Source organism: Neolamprologus multifasciatus, chromosome 12 (assembly GCF_963576455.1).
Source record: "Neolamprologus multifasciatus chromosome 12, fNeoMul1.2, whole genome shotgun sequence".
Taxonomy (NCBI): Eukaryota; Metazoa; Chordata; class Actinopteri; order Cichliformes; family Cichlidae; genus Neolamprologus; species Neolamprologus multifasciatus.
Window position 1 is genome coordinate 5975713 of NC_140450.1, and position 24602 is coordinate 6000314.

The 24602-nt window shown below is 40.7% G+C and overlaps 2 protein-coding genes across 5 annotated transcripts in view; one reads left to right on the forward strand and one right to left on the reverse strand.

Annotated features, from left to right (window-relative positions):
- snx2 (sorting nexin 2) overlaps positions 1–21296 on the reverse strand; it is a 28894-nt gene extending 7598 nt beyond the window's left edge. For 2 of the 3 annotated variants that reach the window (XM_085180171.1, XM_085180169.1), the window contains exons 1-13: positions 21180–21296; positions 19260–19585; positions 14515–14614; positions 14064–14224; positions 11880–11946; positions 11176–11219; positions 10704–10845; positions 9575–9653; positions 6629–6704; positions 4227–4340; positions 3471–3564; positions 3031–3236; positions 2468–2611 (exon numbers count right to left, since the gene is read on the reverse strand). In XM_085180171.1, the coding sequence (XP_085036297.1) occupies positions 2468–2611; positions 3031–3236; positions 3471–3564; positions 4227–4340; positions 6629–6704; positions 9575–9653; positions 10704–10845; positions 11176–11219; positions 11880–11946; positions 14064–14224; positions 14515–14614; positions 19260–19358 (1326 nt within the window). In that variant the 5' untranslated portion in view covers positions 19359–19585; positions 21180–21296. The remainder of the gene's footprint in view (positions 1–2467; positions 2612–3030; positions 3237–3470; positions 3565–4226; positions 4341–6628; positions 6705–9574; positions 9654–10703; positions 10846–11175; positions 11220–11879; positions 11947–14063; positions 14225–14514; positions 14615–19259; positions 19586–21179) is intronic. The other variant, XM_085180170.1, reaches the window with a different exon arrangement.
- rnf214 (ring finger protein 214) lies at positions 20381–24363 on the forward strand. 2 transcript variants are annotated; one of them, XM_085180167.1, is made up of 7 exons: positions 20383–20503; positions 20592–20731; positions 21212–21441; positions 21555–21688; positions 22156–22384; positions 22477–22686; positions 23037–24363. In XM_085180167.1, exons 2-7 carry the CDS (start codon positions 20602–20604, stop codon positions 23859–23861), a joined length of 1758 nt encoding a protein of 585 aa, XP_085036293.1. In that variant the 5' UTR covers positions 20383–20503; positions 20592–20601; the 3' UTR covers positions 23862–24363. The 2 variants fall into 2 exon arrangements, with proteins under 2 accessions (XP_085036292.1, XP_085036293.1); XM_085180166.1 differs by having other exon boundaries at positions 20381–20731.
- The last annotated feature ends 239 nt before the right edge of the window (positions 24364–24602 follow it).

Sequence of the window (24602 nt, forward strand, 5' to 3'; positions counted from 1 at the left end):
AAAAATCTGACTGTTCACCAAAGACTAGTCCACATCTCTGTGACAGAGGAAACTTCAGCCCAAAATAACACCAATTATACATAATTTTCATAGTTGATTTTCATCTACTGAGTCATACTGACATTAAATAGACTCCTGTATCATAGCACACTATTAATGTGGCCATAAATGTACAAGAAAGCTTTTATTGCTACATCCACTGTGCATCCTTTTTCCAGGAAAACTTATGATGACATTCAGGTTTGAAGTTAATTCTGTGTGTTAGAATAAAGAAGCCAAGTGGAATATAAACAAAACAAACCGCTGAAGGAGTGAGAGGAAGTAGAAGTGCAGTAAGAAATCTTGGTCAAAATTAACACACATGGGGGCAACTTTTATCAGACTCTGTTTAGGTCAAACAGCATTCAGTTATGGATATAAAGACCCAGTCATGAGCTATTAAACCATAACCTCTGATATACTGCATTTCTTTTTGTGTGATTATTCATCTTGATCTGCAATATGGAGGTTCAGCTCCGTCATAGCTTTTAAAAACAACTTCCTTTCACTCTGACATTATATTAAAAAAACCAATATGATTCACTTTGTGTTGATTGTTCACGACAGCTGTTGTTTTTAATGGATAGCAGTAAAGTAGAGACCCATTAAGCTCCACAGTCAACTTCCTTCCTTATGTAATCTTTCAGAAATGTTTCTTCCACATCACTAATGCTGCAAGCATGGGCACAGAGAAATACACAAATTACAAAAAACTAATAGAAACTTAAAAATAAATAAATAAATATTTACTAAAAAAAACAAAAGAAAAAAAAAAGGACATCCCTGATTTTAAGTTCTCTTTAAATGAAGCGCTGGGATTGGATAAAACAGATTTACCTAAAATCCAGCAGAGCTCAGTCAACATTTAACATGATGTGTGCAGCGGTGGTTGAGCAGCAGCGGTTCAGCAGCAGCAGCGTGCTGTAAAACTCTTTTTCTGGACTTTAGAAAAAGCTCGTGTGTGTTTTCTGTTGGCTGTTGTCAAAGCGTGAACCAAAACCCGACTCCTGACAGGCGGCAAAACTCTCGTCGGCTCCAAATAAATGTTGGTTGTAACTCTACTGCGATCTGTCCTCGTCTGCAGCTTCTGACAGCCTCCCCCACCTCACCCAAAAAACTCCCCCCTTTCTCCACCCAAAACCCCACATCTGACAGCTGCTCGGCTCTAATGCGCAGACCCCCCCCCTCCGACCGTCTCTGTTTGTGTGTGTGTGTGAGCTGAATCCTGACAGACAGCACGGAGGATGAATTTGTGTGGTGACAGCTTCAACAGACGCTCTAATAAAGTACTTTTCTGTTCTCTTCTGCTCTTGTTTGTCGTACCGAGTTCAAGTGAAGTCTGCGGACGAAAAGAAAAAAATGTTTTCACATGAATGAACCGTGAAGGTGCATTTATTCGACCTGACCGGGCATCCCATCAGAAACAAAACCACAGAGAGAGGAGAGTCTCTCCTGAACGACACTATATGTTTTTATCATACTCGGAAGGGTTTCAGAGTAAAAACCCAACCTTAGAAAGTAATTAGACGGGAATTTTGTCCAGGTGGAATAAAGATGGCAATATGAGATCAGAGGAAAAAAAAGCGAGCAATATAAATAAAATTTTAAAAAATTATGTGTGTCGTGTTTACATTTTGGAAACTAGACGGAATTATTAGAGGGTGACGCATCAGAGGCCTTGACTGACAGCGAGGATGTTAAAACGACGCTCCTGTGCAGGCAGCTCACCAACTACAGAAAACAGAGCTAACAGTATCATAAAAGCTATCAGTCTTTTGGGAGAAGCTGGCTAATGATAAGGTGGTGCCAGGTAAGACAGAGGAATTTGGAAATCAAGCATTTCCTCTGAAATTTGGCTTCAAGCGAGTGCTGCGTCTGAATCAAAAGCAGCAAGACCAACAGCTGGACGGCGATTAAGCGTTCGGCAAAGTGACAGAAAAAAGAAGTGAACAAAACGGGTTGATTTAAAAGAAATAAAAAAGCCACATAAATTTCATAAATTGTAAGATTACCCAAAACACAGCTGATCTAACTTTGACACAGAGTCTGCAACAGGTGGATGTTGCTGCTTTAACCCCCCAAACACAATGAAATGTCTTACTTTTTTAATATTATAACCAAATTCAGATTATTTGCTGAAAGTTCTAATATGTAAAGTAGAGTTGTGACTAATGCACAAAAAGTGCCTTTGTGTGGCAAAACAAAGATGTCAGATGACACGGTGTGGGTGTGGGTGTGCTTTCAAACTCTGAATTCTGAAAATCATTGCATAAAAAAACAAAAAACAAAACAAAAGCAACAGTTTTGATGACCAGATGAGCAAAAATATCAAAAATGGGATGATCCCGTGTGTTCTAATGGGATATTTTGTCATTTCTATCATAGTAAATGTTATTTTTGGTGATGTTTCACAAAACGACCGTCTTACCTCTTTGATCTCGTCTTTGGCCTGCTGCAGTTTGTCTGGTTTGTTGGTGAACTGCAGTTTGGCTTCAGCTTCCCGTTTCTTCTGCAGCAACATCTGACTGTCCTGCCACTTCTGCCACGTCTTCATACGGTGATCAAACACACCCTGAGCAAACACACACACACTTATTGTAATTTCTGTACTTAAAACCATCAAAAATTAACAAAAGCTCTCAAAAGAACATGAAGAAACAACTGCTGTGACCAACAAGTCTGTAATGTGAATTAGTCTAAAACCCATTTGTACCACAAGATGGCGCAGTGCTGTAACCTTTATGCAGCCAGGTCATTAAGAACACATTCTTATTTGTAACGATGAAAAAATGAAAAGCTTATTGAAGAAAATAAGCTAAAAAACAAACAAAAAAATGTCACTTTCTATCGTTTTATCCTCCATTTATCAGACATACAGTCTTGAGCTACATCTGGTCGCTCAGATGTAGTTCTATGCTTCTTAGCTCCAGCACGTCCTGATTAACCTCTCATTCGTTTGTAGTGGAAACCTTCAGCAGTCGTGAGTGGTACCTTCACGGCGGTGAGCAGGCGGACGTAGTCACCCAGCAGCTCGGAGAAAAGGTAGAAGTCAGCGTTGGCCTGGTCCTGGTGCAGCTGATCGATCTTCTCCTCCACCTCAGCCAGCTGGGACAGAGCCCGAGACAAAGCTGTGTGGTCCTCGCTGTTCCCCAACATGGCCGCCGACTTGGCAAACTGCGCCGTGTTCACGGATAGCTCTGGAGGGGAGCGAGAGGAGGACTTTAAGAGTCAGCCACTTTACAGGGTCTCTACTCACAAGCAGAGGAAGAGTTCGGACATTTTATCAGAACTTTTAATTTAACTTCTATGTTAAAAACTTTCTTGTTTTCTTTTGTTGGGCTTAATACAGTTTTCAGCCTCAGGATAGACTCAGGATAAGATAAGAAGACAGTGTCAAAGAGAACATTTGTTTTGGTAAACACTAAGCGTACCTTTCCTGTGACAGACCAGAGACTCCACGCTGGTGTGAAGTTTCCTCAACTGAACGTCCAGATTCTCAAAATGCTGCTGCTTCTCCTCAAACCACTGACACAAACACAGACACACCCAGCCATGAAAACAGTCTTCATTTATCCAGTGTTCCCATCTGATTTTCATTCCTTACTCTTATCTTTCCTACTTTATTTCCCTTTTCTTGTCACTTTCACCTCCGCCCCCATTTCCAATTCTTTGCTCATCCAGCTGTTTCTTTCCTTCCTTATTTCATTTTCCTGCTTTGCTTTACATTCATTCCTTCCTTCCCCCAGCTCCGCCCCACTTCCAGATTTCTTTTGCGTTTCCTTCCTTTATTTTTCTCAATCTTCTGTCTTTTTGTCCTTCCTGTCCCTCCTTAAGTTACTAGCTCACTACCATCTGTTTATACTTCCTTCTTTCTCCCTCCTCCATCTTTTCCCTATTCATTTCTACCCACACCTTATATTTTAAAATGCATTTCTTTTATTATCACTTCCCATTTTGGTCCCTCCTTCTCATTTCACCCTTCTTAATCTTTTTTCATTCCTCATTTTCAGTAGTACCTCTCCACACTCTTTATTAGTCCTTATTCCCCCACTCCAGTTTCTTCTTTCCTTCCTTCATTATCTTTTTCCTTTCTTTTCTCTCTTCCTTATATTCTCCCATCTTTCTGTACATCCTTCAGTCTCTCTATTCATCCCTCCTTCGCCCCTTCCTCTCTATTCGTCACTCACAGCATCGGACTCGTTCATCTTGATGGTCATCTTGTTGACTGCATCTGCCGCCTTGTTGACCATTCGCAGAAGTCCGGCGCTGCTCAGAGCTTGAGTGCTGACAGCCCGCGGCAACTACACAACAAGCAAACAAACACAGGTTCTAATTACCTTTATATTTATTTGGCTCATTTCTTCATACATTTCAGCTTATTCCTGCTTTCCGTTCGTCTCATCCTTACTGCATATGTTGCGTTTAATAGCCGTCTCTTTGATGTTGATTGTTTCCACCTTCCTGGTCACTTTGTTCCTTGAGTTTTTTCCCCTGCTACTTTTCACTTCCTATTGTTTCTCGTTCCGTCTTTCGCTCCAAACATCTGTGGTCTTTTCTCCTTTCCTCTCTGATTGTCTTGTCTACCACATTTTAGCTACAAACAGGTTTAATGCAGCTTCTTTATGTGCTGATCGTCTTTTACGGCTACAAAAACCATCACAGAATCCATTGCATCAGAATGAAAAAGCTGGGACACCCATTTGAAAACAGCCTCATTTTTCTTCATTCTGGAAAAGTTTACTTTTTCCGGACATACAGGGTTTTCCTGTGACGGTTTACTCCCCCCACTCCAATCTCATTTAGCAGGAGCGGCAGCAGCCGGAGGACGGCGGCGTCCCCGGGGCCCTCGGTTAAGGGGGGACGAGGGTAAATGAGTTGAGGTGGGAGGTGAAAATAGCTTTCAATTGCAGCTCGGTGCCATTCACCCCCTCCCTCCACCTCTCCCTCCTCTGGTTGTGTTTCATTAAGCGGGCCAGACGGACCGACACGCTCGGTCAAGCGTCCGAGCAATTCACCTGTTAAATCTGTGACACAAAGCCATTTATTCTGGACCCAACGACTGCAGCTGTATCACAACACAATCCCACCAACAGTCAGGTGGGGAGCAGGGGAGGAGAGGAGGGAGCGGGGCGGGGGTAGGATAGTTTGAATCTGATGTTGCAGAGGATTTAGTCGGAGTGGACAATAAAACAAGGAAACAGAAAACGCCGCGGGCTGTTAAGCCTCGAGGCAGTTTTTGGAAAGCTCGGTTCACAGCAGCGGCTCTGGGCTTCGACCTGGTCGGGACATTTTGCCACTGTCCTCACAGGCAGAACCAAAATAGTACCCTGACCTTTCAACTATGGTCATCCTGTAGCTCTGCTTCTAGCAGGCCTATGGACATTCAGATAAACAACCTTTATGGGGAACTTGTTAGGCAAATTGTTGTGGCTCAATAGCACCCCCTACGGGTCATATTACTAATGATGCAAAAACAAAAATTTGGATTAATTAAATTACACACAAACAGTATAAAGAGGTGTGGACTGGGACAAGTCGGCCCACCATGATCGGTCGAAACAGTGCAGATGGCCCAGTTAAATGTGCAAAAATCTAAAAATTATAACAAATGAAACTATATAAATAAAACCATATGCATCCAAATTATGCACATGTTTTAATTTGTTTGATTATTGATTATTGATGACTTCAGCCAATGAGAGTGAACTGGACCTCTGTACTGTGTTTGTGCTGTTGGTGGATTTTGTTGAGTGAAAGTATTCTGTTATGTACTTTGCACTAATTAGCAGATATCGGTGTAATGCACCTGCACAGTGCATGGAAACAACTTGGTAACCAAGCTGGCTAATGGTGTGAGATAACCTTGAATTAAAATCAAGACTTCTTTAACCAGTTAGTGACATCACGGTGGCTAAAACCATCTTTTCTATACAGTCTATGTTTACTATTCTGCCGTCTCCAGCTTTAGAGTGATGCAGCATAGACATCTTTAAGAGCTGGGTATCGATACTCAGCTCCAGCTACTCATAGAGGTTGCTGTACTAAAGTTTTCTCTCAAATAAGGTTTAGTGTGGAAGTGCTCGCCGTTTTTAATGCATGAAATACCATCTCTTGTTTGTCTGGAACGTAAATGGACAAACACTTGTGTGGAGAAATAAATTGATTTTTCAGCTCACCTGTTTCAAAAGTTTCACCGCAAACAAACTGCATGTTATAGCTGAACGTACTGCTCAGAGTTTTAACTCGGTTTTTAGCGTTAAAGTAAAAATTAAACTCCAGAAATAGAACAGACAAAAGCAGGAATGAGGTCCGACTCCAGGTTTGCAGGTTGTGTTGATTTTCTGCAGTGGAGCGTTGAAGCAGTTTCTAAATAATGATGCAGACTGGTGCGCACCGTTACATTCAAAAGACACTGGGCTGCAGGAAGTGCTGCTGTTAAAACTACATCAGCTCAGTAGGGAAAAGTGGAAGCGCAGAGATGTGATGATAATGAACAAGTTTGCTGAGGTTTGTCGGAGGTCCTGCCTGCACTGACTGACGCTGATGAGTCCAACATCTCCAAGCAAAAGGTGTAATTTCTCTTATTTACCTCTGAGCTCTCCAGGAATTGCAGAACGTCAGGATCCTTCAGCAGGATGGGATGCTTCACCGTTCTCATCAAATATCTGAAAACAAGAAGAAATATGAATCAGAAGATAAACTTTTCTTTTTATGAAGTTTAGTTTCCGGTGCCATCCCAGATGACATTGAGTAATCAGCTTCTTCTTTGACACGATTGGCTGGTGTTTAAACTCATTATTTTGCAATTCTCAGCTCTGTTTTTATACGTGACATTCAAGGAGCTCGAATTAAAGAAAAGCACTGCCTTATGCAATGAATTCAAAACAGACCACTGGAGTTTTACACATTTTCTGATCTGACCACTGCTGTGAAATACTTATATTTGATGATGCTTCTGATATTACAACTCTAAATCATGGGCAGCTTATAGGTCAAGAACTGGCAGGATCATCAAGCTTGCAACGTTTGCATTTCAGTCTGGATTTTCGAATATTGTCTTAAAATCTATATTATAAGTCGGGGTTGTCACAGTATCAGACTTTTACTACAAATCACCGTTCCTAAAAAGGTATAAAGTTAAAAAGAAAAGCGTCAAACTGCAGGGAGTCAATCAGACCGGTGACAAACTCATGTCAGCGAACAGTGGTGCATGTTTAAGGAGTCAGCTCGAATGCTCAGAAAGCAGGCGAGAGAGGAAGAGCAACAGCAGCAAGAAAAGGCAAGAAAATTTTAAATGAAGAATGAACACCTCAGCAGTCTCCGGAGCTTTATTCAACAATGTCACAGTACACCAACTCACTGAGTGGGCTTGTTCTGGGAAGTGAATCTTCCCAGTGGTGTGAGAGAAGCTGCAGCCGCCAGAGAATAATAAATGATTTTAGTAATTATGGCTCTTCTTTAGTCATCTTTAAAGTGTGGCTGCAAACTTAACGTCAGTTAAACTTAAGAGATATCAATCTGCCCCTCATTTGTTGCAAATGATAGTGACAACAGGTGTGCCGGAGAGGCAACAAGAAAACCCCCAGAAGGGGAACGGTTCTGCAGGTGGTGGGCACAGACTCTTATCCCTCCTTATTTTCTCCACTTTTGCTTTTTGCTAGTGTCCTTGTCATTACTGGTAGCTTGAGACGGGTCTGCCACCCATTCTGGTTTCTCATGTAGACCATCTTTTCATCTATTTGTTACACTTCTCGACTCTCTTATTAACTGATGCCACACCTGACCTTGAGAAATGTCTGATCCAATAATGCTAAACAGGCTTTACTTTTTCGGCACCACAGTACAAAGTCCATGTCATGTCCAACTGAGCCCATGTGAGACTAGCAAAGGTGCTAGCTCTAGACGGGCAGCAGCCCTCACAGGGTGCTAATCTTTGGGCTCTGAAAGCAACACGAGTGCATGATTTAATGAGCTAAATTTATTCTACAAAGAGAGGTATTTAACATTTTCAGCACATCGACGATGGCTTCTATTCTGCCGTCGGACTCTTTAATCCTCCAAAAGTTTACAATTCTGAAGACACCCCTCCCCCTTCTCCCAGTTTCTGCCTAGATGTTAAAATCAATTCATTGTTGGTTTGGTGTTTGCACAGCATTTGCTTTTGGAGGGGAAAAAAGTGTTTTCAAACAACGTATACTTGTTTTTAACTTTAAAAATTCTATTAATGTGATCTTATTAACTGTGTGTGTGTGTGTGTGTGTGTGTGTGTGTGTGTGTGTGTGTGTCCATCAAGGTGGAGTTCTGAGCAGCAGCTCTGAGCTCCATCAGCTGTCACTGGCTGACCTTCCTGTCAATCAAACGGCATCAGTAAATGGCAGCAGAATGTCAGCCCCGCCCCACCCGTCCTCCCTCCACCTTACTGCTCAGCATTCAACATAACACACACAAACACACAAACACAAAGATGGATGTTTTGATAATGATGCACCTAATATTTGTGGTTTAACCATCATTTATTTACAGTCTGAAAACACTAACGGCTGCATTCAGTTTAGCAGCTTAAGGTTCAGGCAAAAAGGTCTGATTTCCACTTTTGATACAACAGTTCTGCAGTTCTTTTTTTTTACATTTCCAAGTCATTTTCTTTCTATTTGTCTATCAGTAAACCCCGGTTAAGGTAGCTCTGTTTCTCTCACATTTTTAGACTTTTGAAACACCACACAGATTATAATTAAATACCTATTTCATCATCATTCTGGGTGAACAATGACGGAAAACAAACTGTGCAGCTGTACATAACAATAACTCTGATATAAATAAAAATGTAGCACATCTACCGCAAATACAAAATATCCAGAAAGAGACTAAAAGCATCCACAAAAAATTGCAACTGTATTGAATTAACTTGATATTTCTGATACAGTCCCGATCAATTGTTTAAGACCACTTGAATAATGGAAAAAAAGTCATATTTTGCATGGTTGGGTTGTAACAAGATTCCAAGTAGAGCTCCAACATGCAACAAGAAGAAATGGGAGTGTGACAAAACATTTTTTGAGCATGCAATTTATTGAAAATAACCCTTAAACTGAAACAGGCTGATCAAAGGTTTAGGACTGCATATCTTTAAGAGGCCAAATCTATGCAAAAATGTGGATTCATTGTCATTTTCTGTCAGGTCAGGTCAGGTTAGGTTGTTTAATAATTTAATCTATATTTATCCTCAAATATTCTTGACTTTCTAACACATTAAAAACACAAAAAAAGGAAAACAAACAGCTTTTAGCAGCTGATGTGCATTTTTAGACCTCCATTAGTGTTTGAGAGCATCAGAGATAATTGATCTAAAACTGCTCCCAACGTTACACCATCACCACATGATGATGATACAATGCAAATGTGGGCTGTGATGATTCATATTTCCCAGTAATCTGATTTCTATAGATAATAACCCAGAAAATGCTCGCTAGCAGGTCACTCATCACACACAAACGCTCATTTTTCATGTTACATGTCTGAGGACAATCTTTCATACCTCTCGAGTGCCGACCTTCTCTTCTCTACAAACTCGTTGGATGACTGGTCCTCCTTCCCCACCTTCACCTTTGTCATCCCTGCACAAGAGAAGCTCATTAACATACCTGAACAACAAACAGGTTAAGGACGGGACATGTACATGAACACATGCATGCATATGTTGTCAGTTTTCTCACAGCCTCCTCATGCTTGTAGTCTTTTCCTCTCTGACATGTTGTTTTTCAGTGTATTAATTAAAAATTAAAAACATGTAAGTGAATATTTTGCATTAATACATGAAATTCCTGTAAACATTTTACATATTAAACTTTATATATTAATAACATTATGACAATAAATTACTATTTATTTAAAGTAATATCTTTATATATTAATAGCAGTGTTATGGACCACATGCTCTTTCATGTGCTCATTATACAGATCTACTGTCCTTTGCAAAATTAAATGGTTGGCTAGCTAGATGTATTTAAGGATATTTTTAATACAGATAATCATGCTCCAGGCAGCACAGATACATTTGTGTGTCTAGTGGTTCAGGGTGCAGTTCACAGGGTGGTCCCTGACAGTTAATTTGGGGCTTTATCTCAGTGCAGTTTAACTCTGGGCAGCCCACATTATCTGGATACGAACCCTCTGACAGGTGTGACAGAAAAGCATTGTTAAGTATAGACACTTTGGACAGCGTCATAATTGTAAATTGCCAAAATAGATTTGAAATGAACCAATCCAGACGCGGTTAAACAGCAGACCTTCAACTTGAAGTCACAGGGTTGGAATTTCAGACATTCGTATGGACAGTTCTGTATTTTCAGGGGTTCAAGGTAAATTCAATAAATCATAGATTGGTTTCTTTTCACATAATAAGTTAAAATTGTTACACTTCTCAAACATTTATGCACTTCGCTGTAAATGGTTGGTGAGGAGGACCCAAATGCTCTGTTCTTAGTGAGGCTGAGGGATGAGTATCACGTCCCAGTGCTGTGACTAATGACTGATTTGCTTCATCTGTGCAGGTCTTAGATTGCAGTTAAAATGAAGTTAATGAAGAGATTTTTTTATTGCTTTTGCAGATACTGAAATCTGCCCAGGAGTCGAGCAGGTGCAGATGTCGCGCTGCATTTACTCACCTACGATGCTTTTCTCCGGTGCAGGGGGGACGATGTAGCCTATGTGCAGGTACTTGGAGGCCAGTTTACTGTGCAGACCCAGAAAGTCACTGAAACGCCTTTTTACAGCAAACTCATCTCGCTTAAACAAGGACATGGAGGTCTGAACGAGCGACATGAAAGGAAAGACAGAGAACGATAAATTATGAGTAGAAGAAAACAACGTCTGAAATATGGCTTTCAGCCATCGCTGCTTTTAGGAAGAGTTAATTTAATGAATACATTTTGTAAAAATATAATAAAAAAAAATTGGATTTTTTGATTAGTAAAATGTTTTTCTCCTAGCTAAAGATAACTGAACATTAAAGCAATGTTTAAAAAGAGAATGATAAGTCCCCCTTGCTATACCACCTTTATGTTAGAAATATAAATTACAAAAATAAATGTTAAACAAAAATCAACATTATATGAATATGTTGTATAATAATCTCACCTTGGTCGTCACTTTGTAGGCCATATATGCATTCATCCCATCACCTGGAACACACAGAAAGCTGATTCACACTAAAATAATTACTCTAATTACTCAATTTCCTCACTAGTATTTACACAAACCAGTGAAACACACACACACACATATTGTGTCACTCTTAAAGAAGTAATTATACACCAAGACAAATATCTGACTGATGTAACAGGAATACACTCTGATCAGATGCCAGACTAGTTAAACTGGTTTCATGTGTTTCCTTGCGGTGATAGACAAGCATCAGCAATTTACTGTTTAATGTTCCTTGTTTGACCTTTATATTTATTTAAAGGGACTGTGCCTGTTGAATAACTAATGACAGAGTTTGTTCAGGGCTCTAGCAGGGCTGCAAAGCTCCAGTGCTAATGCTTAGTGTAATAATTCCCTGCATGATGACCAAGATTGTGACTAAGCAGACTGTTGGTGTCTACTCTGCATTTTTCTTCATCTCCCAATTTGTGGTGGAAGCTGATGAAAACAGAAGAAGCTGATGTGAAACGGAGGAGAGGAAATGCAACAGAGTAACAGGGGCTGATGGGAAATGTAGGCTTAGTGAGTGAGAGAACAGTCTCGTAATGCTGCCACTAAAATCTGTTGCATTTCTGGCTCTGGGAAGCATCTCGGAGATCTTTGCATGGATATGTCATGATGTGAAGCCATGTACTCACCAACTTTCTCTGGGTCAGACACCGATATATGAATGTCAAAAGAATCTCCGCCCTCCTCTTCTTCAATCTACAGAAAATAGGAGCAAAACGTTTCCCAATCTTATTCCTCCAGGGAAATTGTGTTAGTGTCTGACATCGGCACAACAGCAAGATGAATATTTAATGAAGACAACAGGGAAAAAATGCACTTTGTATATTTAGCAACTGATGTCCTTTAGCTACTAACCGATAATATTACAATAGAAATGTGAATCACATCTAAAGTTATAAAGTGTAATCTGAGACTTTTTCAAAACAACATTTTTGATTAATTTATTTTTTAGACTCCACTCAACACTCAAGTATATGTGTGAACAATTCCCCATTCAGCAGGGATTTCTTTACTTTCTGCCAAATACTTTTTCCAAATAAATGCATGTTTTCTTTAAGAAAGGATGAAAAAAGTACTACACCTTCCAAAACAGAAGGAATGCAAGCTGACCAATAAATGTAAGTTATGAAACAATGATTCCAATTTTAATTTTTAGCACCTTTCATGCAAAGTAACCCAAGTGGTTTACAGATAAAGAAATCAACAATACAATAAAACATTAAAATCCTCACCATTCAAACTCAAAATGCAATTAAAATACAACAAGGAGGCCATTCCACACTTCAGTGCCATTAAATTCAAGAGTAAGGCAGTATAATCAAAGAGGCATTGTTGGTACATAAACTGAAAGGCAACTGCTGACAAAGGAAGCTCCTACTTCACTGAAGGCTTTATAAGCGAGTAATTGGAGTTCGAAGTATAGCAGGATTTTGAATTAACGCCAACCGTCAGCATTCTTAAGGTGTCAAGTACAAAGTGAGCTGCAGTAACCTAAGTCACTTGTAAAAGTATGCGTCAGCATTTCAGCAACACTGGAGTTAAAAATTGTCTCATGTTTCAAAGTCATTTTTGTCACCGTATTAAAATGTCTAATAAAATTCAGGTCAGAGTCTAAAAATGTTACCAGATCTGGACCTTGTGCTTTCAGACAGAGCAGCTGCTTCAGTCTCTGCCTTTCTGGTATTTTAATTCCACATGTAAGACCTCTCTTTATGTTCATGACGTTATAAAACATTTTTACGTATACAAGCAGCAGAAATATCTGACAATATTAGACGTAATAATGTTGCTGAACACATACAATGAAAAGAGAAAAGGGCCGAGAATACTTCCTTGAGGAACACCATATTCAGTGTCACATTAACCTCTGAAACTAGTCAGGCTCTACACCAGCGGTCCCCAACCCCCGGGCCTCGGACCGGTACCGGTCCGTGAGTAGTTTGGTACCGGGCCGCGAGAGTTGAGGCTCAGGTGTGAAATGTATGGTTTTCAGGGTTTTTATCGGTTTTCAGCGTTATTTTGTTATCGTTTTTATCGTTTACTCGGTTTTCCTGGGTCTTTTCACATGTGTTATGAATAAATCTTCTTTTTTTCTCCGGTACCGGTACTAGTTTTATTTTGTTCTATTTATCCGCAACACCTTAAAGACCAGTCCATGAAAGTATTGTCGGGCATAAACCGGTTCGTGGCGCAAAAAAGGTTGGAGACTGCTGCTCTACACCACATATCACAATATTTATATTTCTCCAGCACTTATAGTCATCTCGATAAGCCAAAAAGATGCAATTTAAATTTGTCAAAGTAAAATAATTTAAACCTGTGCTAAACCTCTGACAGTCTACCAACCCACTGAGAGTATACCTGCCTCTTGCCATAAAACAGTTATTAAATCCGGTAGTTATTACACACAATTTGGAAATCCTTTGTTGAGATAACAAAGAAACATTCAAGAAGTTAAACGACCTGCGGGCCTTTATAATTTGAAGATAAAAAATGTGTTAAAATAAGCCTTTCAGAAAATGCATTCGCTCTAGAACAAAGAAACAAATTTATAAGAAGAAGAAAATAGAATAGAATTATGTTACAATAATAGAAGAAGAAGAATAGAATAAATTATGTCACAGATGTTGTAATGTTTTTGTTCTTTTAAGTCTCAAACTCATGAGACTGAAATGAATCTAAATTAAAATTAAATGTAGGAACTAAATTTTTGCTCCAATTTGGAAATACACAAATACACAAGCACTTTGTTTAAGAAAGACTTTAGAGGAACTGCTATTACAGTATTAAAAGCCAGTTTTGAGTGGCGTTACCTCATCGAATGAGGAGTGTGTGAACATGTCGTCGTGGGTGTGGCCAATGCGAGGGGTGATGACGGACGTGGGAGGGGTGATGGGGGTGATGGCGGGCGATGGGCCATCGGACAGCAGAACGTCTCTCTCTGGACTGTCCAACGAAACCTCCTCTGTCGCTTCTATAACACCACAGAGACACAACAGGAAGTCACTGAGACTGTGTGATTCAGGCTTCATACTTCCAATGACTCATCATCTGTTTTCACTCTAATGGAACCATAATTTGCTAAATGAATATCATTCTGTATTCAGCAAGACGGGAATCCAGCTCATCAAAAGCTCATCGGGAACAACTTTATTGAGGTCACAGACGGTGAACAGTGAGGTCCTTTTTGCATAGATTTCTGTCCTTCTCTTTGTAGTCACTGGAGGTTAATTTTAATGTGAAAGTGAGTTTGTGGATTCCTACCTGCAAACAGATCCTCTGGATCGTCATCAAAGAGCGAGTCTTGCTTGGGTCCATTTGAGTTGGTGCTGATGTCCTCAGCAGTTAAACTGGCTGGTTGTGACTGCACATTAACACAGATGCAAAAAAGTGTGAGATCTTCTGCAACAAGGAACAAAGGAGCTTTGACCTGATGATAAATTATATCAAGTACTAATTCTGTGCAAATTGACATCTTATTGTGCAGAGATTTGAATTATTTACCATTTCATGCCTTGCTTCCTTTCGTCACCTATTGATTTTGGAAGACTGAAAATCTATCATTGATATTTCAGTTAAATAAATACTTTATTAAGTAGTTTAAAATGTCTCGAAGTAGCACAACAAAACTGTTTTGTCTGTTTTCTTCTAAATCTCCGCTTCTACAATCAGACTTCATATTAACTCATAAGAACCCAGGGTCACACGTGTGTCATCGCCTCTTCACACATCGAGGAAAGTTCCTGTTAAAGTTCCAACTTTGACTGTCCTGAAGTTTTCCTGACAATAAAAATGGGTTTGGGCTCTAATGGGTTAATATGTATCTGTTAAAAGGTGACTAATGCAGGCACAGCAGAAATCTCAACAGCCTACATCTGTGTAGCAGAAACCACTGAATTCCTCTTAAAACTGAAGCTGGAGTTTGCACTTTACTCCACATTGTTTCACTTCCAGCAAACTTCTGAGCTCCACAGAACCTGAGCGTCATTTTCACGTCACAGCAGACTGACTCAAATTTAAGTTCTTTCCTGCCAGCGCGGAAGAAAAGTGGAAGGAGAGCAGCTGCCACATCTGCACAGAAGCTGTGCGGACTCGACATATTCCACAGAAGAAGCAAAGCAAAGAAAAAAAAGAGAAAAAAGAAAGGTTCCAGCAGTGTGTGTCATCCATCCTGCTGAACCACAGGACTTCCTGCCTGGGCCAGCTGCTCCACAAACACTGAAGGTAAAACTGATCGATCAGCAGCACCAACAAAGGCTGAACAGGCTGCCTGCTCCAGAGAAACGAGAGACTTCAAAGATTAGAAATGACTCATGCCTCACTACAGACATCACAAGGACTTCAGGGAAATGGGCTACACCATCACTGAATCTGATATCTTGGATTCTGCAAATACTGAGTACTGATTTGATAGCAGTGTCAAATTAATAAGCTCTATTCCTCACAGTGATGAACTGACTGGCGGTCATTTCTTTATGCGGTCATCAGCTTTCCATCCCTCTTTTGTTCTACTCAAGAACCATTTACCTGCACGCAACCAGAGTGTGCTCAAACGTGATTGTTCAGACAACAAGAAGACACCAACAATCCTGACTGCAGACTCTACATATTCATATGCAGTCTTCTGACACTTCCGTTGCTTTTTCAGGGAAGAAGAAAGTGATTCTCAGTGACCTAAACACACTCCTTTCCCAGCATAAACTGTCAACTGCACAGTTGACAGTTTATGAATCACTTGTGTAGAGTGTGTCGCAACTTTATTGCTTTAGGAGTGGAGATTATTTTATGTGCAGGTTTCCAAGTTTAACGCCTGATCTCTAACACGCTGATGAACTGTGAGGCTTTAAACAAACTTTGAGGAAAATCACAGGAAACTGATGGATAATTCATGAAAACAAAACTAACCGCTGATCTGGACCCTGAATTAAAATCAAATGTGAAACTTACAACAAATATGACTCAAATGTGATCGTTAAAGGGCCTCAATTTACTAGAAACTACAAGAAAACAGGCTAGAGAAAAGGTTCAGATTAATTAGGTTTAATTGAGGCACTGTTGCCTCACAGCAAGAAGATCCAGAGTTCGACTCCCCCTCGAGGGTCTACCTCGCCTCTCTGCCTGTGGTAGCAGGGATAGGCTCCAGGCCCCCCACAAAGTTGGATTGGTAGTTTAATCAAATGCCAATGTGGGCGACAACATCGAGCTGTCTCTGTGAGGGCTGTTCTGATTGGCTGGTTATCTGGGTGGCAGATGGAGCTTTCTCTGGTCAGTGTGGTGGTAAAATACTGAATGAACCACACCTGTACAAACTGAGAACTCAGCTGGACTCCCTGAAAGAGAGAAGTGGGAAGAACGAACGAAGGAGAGTTTTTAGCTGAGAGGACAGAAAGAGGAGAGTGTGGAGGCAGGAGGAGGAAATGAGTGATGATAACGAGGAGCTTCCTCCCTCCTTACTCAGCAAGCAAAGAGGGGTCAGAGGAAACACCACGCGCACACAAACACAGCAGAGCAGCTGCTTCCATTCAACAACTAGTGTTTCAAACTTGCACATTTCCAACAAAACTGTGAGGCTTTAAACAAACTTTGAGGAAAATCACAGGAAACTGATGGATAATTCATGAAAACAAAACTAAACGCTGATCTGGACCCTGAATTAAAATCAAATGTGAAACTTACAAAAAATATGAATCAAATGTAATCGTTAAAGGGCCTCAATTTACTAGAAACTACAAGAAAACAGAAGAGCAAAACCTGCAGCACAAAAACGTGAAAATTATAGTTTCAGTCAACATCTTTCTAAAACTAAAACCAAGTGTAACCAGGGGTGGGTTTTCTGAAGAACTGTTAGGCTGGATCGCAGTCGTTTAAGGAAGGGGGAAATGATAATAGGAGGAAATACATAGTGGATTATGATCAGAAACACACAAGAGAGAATATGCTTCACCTTCCTGCAAACCAAAAACAAAAGAGGGAAAGAGGAGGAGTTAAAACTTTAGTGGTCACTCTGTCAGTTTACTAGTCCTTCTGAAGAAACATGTGGGCCATGAAACTGTACCCAGGCTGCTAAGATGGGAAGTGCAGAAGTGCACAACACACACACACACACACACACACACACACACACACACACACACACACACACACACACACACACACACACTGAAGAGTGCTGTTGTGACACTCAAAAAGGCAATCATCACCGGGAAGAAAAACCAGAGTGCTGACATGACAAAAAGAGGCCTGTTTAAGAGAACCTGTGTGTGTGTGTGTGTGTGTGTGTGTGTGTGTGTGTTTGCACTTTCCTGCTGCAGGTTGGTAACTTTGTTTCTGATTTGAGGTTCCAACACTATGAAAAGCTCCTGTTTTTCTATATGCAAATTCTTTAACATCATTTGTAATTTGTTTTATTTACCTCTTAATCATAGAACATGAGAATATAAATTGCTCCTTCATTCGTTTTTCTGCACCGGCCTGTTTCTATTTAGGCTGAAACACGAACCACAGTGGGTCTGGTTGGTCAAAAATGGTCAGAAAGATGGTATAAAGAACACATCAACAAATGTAAAAGCTGAAAAAAAGCTCTCTCATGCATGCAGCAACCTCTGGGAACAGGAGGTGCCAAAATCTGTAATTCCTCAAAGGGCCACTTGGTGCTTGTCAATACCCAACTTTTTTCCCCCCATGATCATGAAGTTAATAAGGGCACGGCCACTTTCACTGACACAAGAAGCTTTAGCTAACTGAACTGGACCTCTCGATCAAGTTGATGCTGGTGACCTCTTGGGCATTTTTATGCAATTATCTGAAACATAATATGGTCTGTTGTGTGGCACACACACAGGAAGCTTTTGCTTCAGTTTGTTTTTAAAAATACTTTAAGCTAACCAAGCTTCCTACTATTAGCTGGTATGTTGCACATCACCCGCTCATCCAAATACGTCCACTTGTGCCTCCAAAAACCTGACATGGTTGTGGCCAAAATGCAAAAAGTGAGGCTTCAAAATGGCAAGGTCTCACATGATGTCATCTTTCATTTACAGTCTATGCTTTTAATGCCATTACGAATGTTTGTGCTGCAGCTTTGTTGAGCTCCTTTTAAAAACAAACATTTTAACACTAAAAAGAAAATTAAATGATTCTGTTTTCAAACAAATCTAGTCAACACTAAAACACAGAAATGTTCAGCTTGCTGTCATGTACTGTATCCAACCTTTAAGTCTAAGAAGCTGCAGACAGCAAATATTTGACAGTAATTACTCTCTGGATATTCCACTGATCAAACAAAAGGCTGGAAAAATGACCACTAATGCAATTTAAATCTTATCAAAGCCAAGCCCTATACAACAAACTAGTTCAGCATTAGTAAAACTGCCGTTTTACATATTATTACTCAACATTTTGACCTTGATATTTCTTCTACTTTTGTTTGTTTTGAGTATCTTCGGTGTCCCTTCACTTTGTCAAAAAACCATAATCTGCCTGCTGGATTTTCTGGGCTGCTTTCACCAGTATATTTACATAATTTTGACAAATAATAATATCAAACTTTAACCACTGTCTTTAATCAGCTCAGATACACAAACACAAAGAAACAAAGAACAAAGAAACTTTAATCTGCTAAATTATTGTTTTTCCGTTTTTCCCAATCCGCCTTGAATGTATCATTTACACCTGTGTGACTGTCACCTGACTGCAAGCAAACACACCTCCATTGCGCTTTTTCTCAGCCCAAATAGACCTTATCGGCTCCTGTAACAGTGGCTTAGAAGGCCACCGTTTGGTGTATCAACACCCCGCATTTTTAGCCGTTTTCCTGAATGATGACAGTGCAAAGATGTATGCAATAGAAGCCTCCACACACGCCAAACTTCATTCAAAAATTAAGCGATTTTAAGGTGTCCAGCCTGCCTGCTGCCCCTCCTCTAAGTTTCCATCTGTTGTCAGCTGGAGGCATCACGCCCTGCCTGCCACAGCTCCCCTTCGGCCTCCCCTCATCACCTCCTCCTCACCTCCTGTGTTGTGGCCGGCTCCGGGAACAGTTCCTCCCCGTCCTCCAGCTCATGGAAGTCGGTCTGCTCCGGTGGAGCGTCCCTGGCTGTATCCGCCATATCCGTCTTCTGTTTCTGCAGTTTATTGTGGTGATGATGGCTAGCAGCTAGCTAACAGACACACACACAGCCCTAAAACAGTCGACTGACAGGGCGAGAGGAGGAGGAGCGGGGAGTCAGGAGGTTTTCCCAGTTCGTCATGTGACCAATAAAAGGAATCCCTATGGGAACCAGAGTGGCACGGAAAGAGAAGAGGACTCACTCCGCCACGAGTTCGTGGAACCTCTCTGCGAAAATACAAAACATAAATTGAAAGAAAAATACCTTTTCTTTAAGGTTTATTTTTATCATTATTTAATTTAACAGAGTATAGTAAATAATGTATTGAAAATTATAATAAGTAGAAAAAGTAAATATTTAAAATGGACGGATTTTAGTTCATTTAAAGAAGAAAGAAAAACCGAATTAAACTGAAATATATAAGCTAACAGTAGAAAACTACAGATGTGATTTAGTAATTTATGGTATTTTTTTCTTTAAAGATCATTTAGAAAAAAATGCAATTAAAAAGAAATGAACTGCTTTTAAAAATGGTTTTATATAAAATAATTATGCACTATTATAACCATTGTATGTGCGCAGAGGTTTGACGCTTGCTAAGTGCTGCTAAATATATAAAAATGAAAATTTTAGAGTGTACAGATAAATACTTAATTACATCAACTAGTCAGGGGAAAAATAAAGAAATAATTTGCGACTTTATTCTTTTAAAAAACATCCAAGTTGAGCATCTAGTGATTTATTCCTTTTTTAAATGTATTTTTGTTATTTAAACAATATTATATTTTCTTATATTTTAAAAATAACAATGTAGCAAATAACAGTTCTAATTATTATGAATTTATTCCTTACAAAGTCACCAGCTTTACATTTCAATTCTGCCACTCCTGTCGCATCTATGTAGTTGTAGTTTTTCTATATGTCCCTGTGCAAATTAATAAATAAATAAATATTTCTACCTAATTATATACCTACATAGAAGATCTTTGTTTTGGAGCCCCTGGACTGATGAAGCGTTTCAGCCGGAATACATTTAGAGGTGCACACATTCGTAGCTGGCGGCAGGTGTAAACAGGATCTTAACGGCAGCTGATATCGCCGAAGTTTTATTTTTAAAGAGCCTTTTTGGAGCTCACTACGTTGTTGTAAGTTCGCTCGGTGTTTACAGAACACGTAACGTTTGTGTCAAGTTAGAAAAGCGAATCCAAAAGACTTTAAGTTTCGTTTTTGTAGTTCTTTTAGCATGGATGCTAGCGCGGAAACGGCTATTGAGGGTTCAGACGATAAAGCGGAAGACCATCATGTAATACAGGATGGAGACCCTGACCTGGACCTGGACCTTGAACTGGATTTCGCCAAAATGGGAGTGACAGGTAAAGCGCCGGAATTTTACAATGACAGCTGAACAGTGAAGAATACCCGGTGGAGCTTAACAACATCTGGTGTCGTGTTTTCTAGATGAAAGGGGAATTTGAGAAGTCTGCACATAGTGGTCTTTGATAGACTCAAATAATGTGGTCCAGATAAGAGAAAATGCAGTGAACTCGCTGTTAAAGAGTTTTTGTAGCTAGAAATGGTGATTTATGAATGTGAAATCTAGTTTTAAGCTCTATAAAGCTGTAAATTCACTGTGTTTTTACTTGTAGACAAAACATTTTATTAAACAGAAACTGTATTTCACAGGCTGTTTAGTTGCTGTACCAGGTCTGTTAAGTGTGGCGTGGCAGTTTGGCAATTTACAAAAATGCAATAGATTTTAGAAACCATAAACTGCTTTTTAAACTCCTTAAAGTCTCACTGTTACCATAACTACTTCTGTACCTAATAAGTTGTTTCCTTGTTGTCTTTTGTAGATCTGAAGCACAGAGCTCAGGCTGTGCAGACAGACAGCATGACAGCAGAGTCCAGTGTCAGCACAGAGCCCGACTGGGAGAGTCACGTGGCGGCCGTGTTTCAGTACACCTCCACCCTGATGGAGCAGTGTGACAAACTATTGAAAAAACAGGATCAGGAAGAGGTGGAACACGAGAAGTACAAACAACAGCTGCAGAAAAGAAAGGAGGAGGCCACTCGGCAACACCAGGTGAGACACCACAAACACACAGCTATGCAATGCATGCATGTGTTTATGGTTCTGAATCTCTTGTGGGATTGACCACTGTGTGTGTGTGTGTGTGTGTGTGTGTGTGTGTTCAGGGTCTACTGGAAAAACTGGAGTCTCTGCGAGTGAAACTGCAGCTGAACAACTCCAAGGCCACCAGGAAGAACTTCTTAGGCAAGAAAGCAGAGATGACCACTGAGAAAAACAGAGCAGAGGAGGAGAAGAACAGGTAAGACTTAAACCATATTCCCAACAAAACAAATTCTGTTCACTTTGTATCGCTGCATTGTGATCATAGACTGTACATTAAAGATGCCTGTAGTTAAGATGATGTTAGACCTGAACACCTAAGTTTGCCTCGAGAACAAGCTAACATACAAGCTTAAAATTGATACCATAGGTGCATCTACTTAAAATGTTGGACGAGTTGGAGTGACCTCGACCTCAAGGTTGAGAGGACAACATATGATTACAGTGATATATCTGTGATATGGCAATATCGGTAGGCTGAAGTGAGGTTCTAAAATCGCAGCTAAGGTCACACTTTTATAAAACCTAAGATAACGCCTTAATTCCTTTTGACAGAAAATTAAAGAAACTAGAATATATTAAAATTTTAAAAAGAGGAATTTGTTACAAAATAATTTTCTGCTTGCTAACTCTGCTCTTCTCTTTTCATCTTCCTCTGGCTATCAGGCTGGCCAAAGAGCTGGAGGAGGGTGAGAAAAAGCTGACAGCGCTTACAGAGGAGCAAAGCGAGGAACAACGGAGGTGGCAGGAAGAGCTGGAGGAGCTGAGGCAGGAGATGGAGGGAGTGAGGAAGGAAGCACAGGAAGCTCAGCTTCGGGCCTTGCAGGACGAGATCGCAGCTGTGGAGAAGCAGAGAGACGTAGCCATGGCTCGCATTGAGGCCTGGCTGAAAGAGGTTTAGACCCCAGTTCTAGATAAACAAATCCTAATCTGTCAGCCACCTTCTTTATATAAGTCATGATAATCGTGAGACTGATTATGTCCTAGGTGGGGCAATACCTGAACGCACTCAGGGTGGAGTTTCCACAGCAGTATTCTCTTGAGAGACAGAAGTGGGAGAAGAAAGAAGCGTTGGTCAGGAGGAACCAAGCTGAGCTCCAAAGTCGCTTCCAGGAGGTTCTGCAGCAGCTTCACCAGGGGCGAGAGTTGGAGTCCCTCCCTAGGATCAATGTGCCTTCTTTACCGCAGGTTCCCATGGTGAGAGACTCAAGCGAATTCAATGAAATAAATATACTACTAAATGTACCACATTGTATCAACTTGAGGCTTTAATTTCCCTCTTTATTTACTTTACTTTGTATTAGTTCCCATATTTGTTCACCTTTTTAAATCTTTATTTCTGTTTCGTCATGATAGAAAGGGTTTAGAGACTCGTTTTCACCTTGTGTTTTCGTGTCCATCCCACTCTCCCATCTATGTTATCAGATTTCTCTATTTCTATTTCTCTTTGTTCCTTTGTGAAAGATACTGATAAATGCTACATATGCTCCTTCATAGACGACTGCTTGTCATCAGCTCTGTTAGTAACTACGTGTTTTCTCAAACAGGCTGAGCTGCGATTCGATCAGGTGATGCAGTCACTGGTTCAGCCACACATCATGGCCCCGCCTCTTTCAAACCCAGCTCATCGACCCTTCCAACAGCAGAGGCACCCACAGTATTACCAACAGCAGCAGCAGCACCATCACCCTCACCCGCACCATCCCCAGTACCGTGCCCCTTACCACCACCCCCCACCCCAGCAATACTTCCAACCCTCCCCATCATTGCAGGACCAGCCTCCACCTCAGTTCCAGCCTCCCCCTCAGCTTCTGCCTCACATCAGAGGCCCAGTGAGGGTGACTCCTCCTCCTAGTCTGTCCCCCTCTCCCCCCTTTCAGGCCACCCACCCCGTAGCTCCTTCCCCACCACCCCACGCTGTAGCTACTACTGCAGCTTCCTCTGCACCGGCAGGCAAACTGGACAAAGTCCTGGAGAAGCTCGGTGCGAGGTTCCCACAATGCAACAGGGCTCAGCTGACGTCTCTGCTCCAGCAGGTGAAAAGCTCTCGTGGTACCTTGGCCGGCATGTCCATGGAGGAAGTCATCGAGCAGGTTGGCTTCAGGCTGGCCCAAAACGAGAGGTCAGCCCTGGGGCCCATTAGCCGGCCCACTCCCCCAGGCCCCATCCAGAGGCCGACGAATCCCATTCAGAGAGCAGCACCAAGTGGACACGCTGCCGGGCCCCGTAAACTCTGCCTGATGTGCCAGAACCATGTGGACCCAGAAAGCCGCCACCCACTGAGCTGCTCTCACACCATCCACAAAGACTGTATCCAGGTGTGGCTGCAGTCCAGCAAAAACAACTCCTGCCCCTTCTGTCCAGCAAAGTGACAGAGATGACAGTCAGCTGTGACTCCAAATATTAGTTATGTTATTATAGTGTTATGATATATTCAGTGTTTAATTAGTTGTCTGGATTTTTTGGATTGTCTCTGTTTACTGCAAACTGAAATATCAACGGACTATTAGAGCATATGTTAGCAAAGTTTAGCATGTAGCTGAGTAATCTGTAGTGTTTTGACTGCTAATACACTGGATTTCACTGGGTGAATTTTTTAAATACTGAAGTTTGGGTTACAGAAACGAGTTTGACTACAAAGCCTTAAAAATCAAGTTAGTCTTCTCAGTGTCTGTAATGTTATTCTGCCACAGGAGGAAAAATACAACTGCCTACAACTCTGAATCACACTGATCTGTAGGTCTTAATAAATAAGGAAGAATTAATTTGAGATCTTTGTGCTTTTCATCACACCATCATCAACATTGGGTCAGCATAAGGTTAATGTAACAACAATCTTTGTGAATGCTGTCAATAATTTGCCCCACATATAATTTTAGAATATTTTAACTCCGTTAGTTACTTTTTTGAAGAAGTAACTATAACTACTTTTTCAAAGTAACTTGTCCAACACTGATCTCAAACATAAAAAAACAGTAATAAATTAAGAAATTACTATTTTCACTAGTATCACTATTTTAAATGGTTCCTTTGTGGGTCTGCAGTTCATAGTCATAACTCCAGAGGCTCCTATTAAAGATGGGCTGTATCAGTTTAAAACTACTTTTATCTCT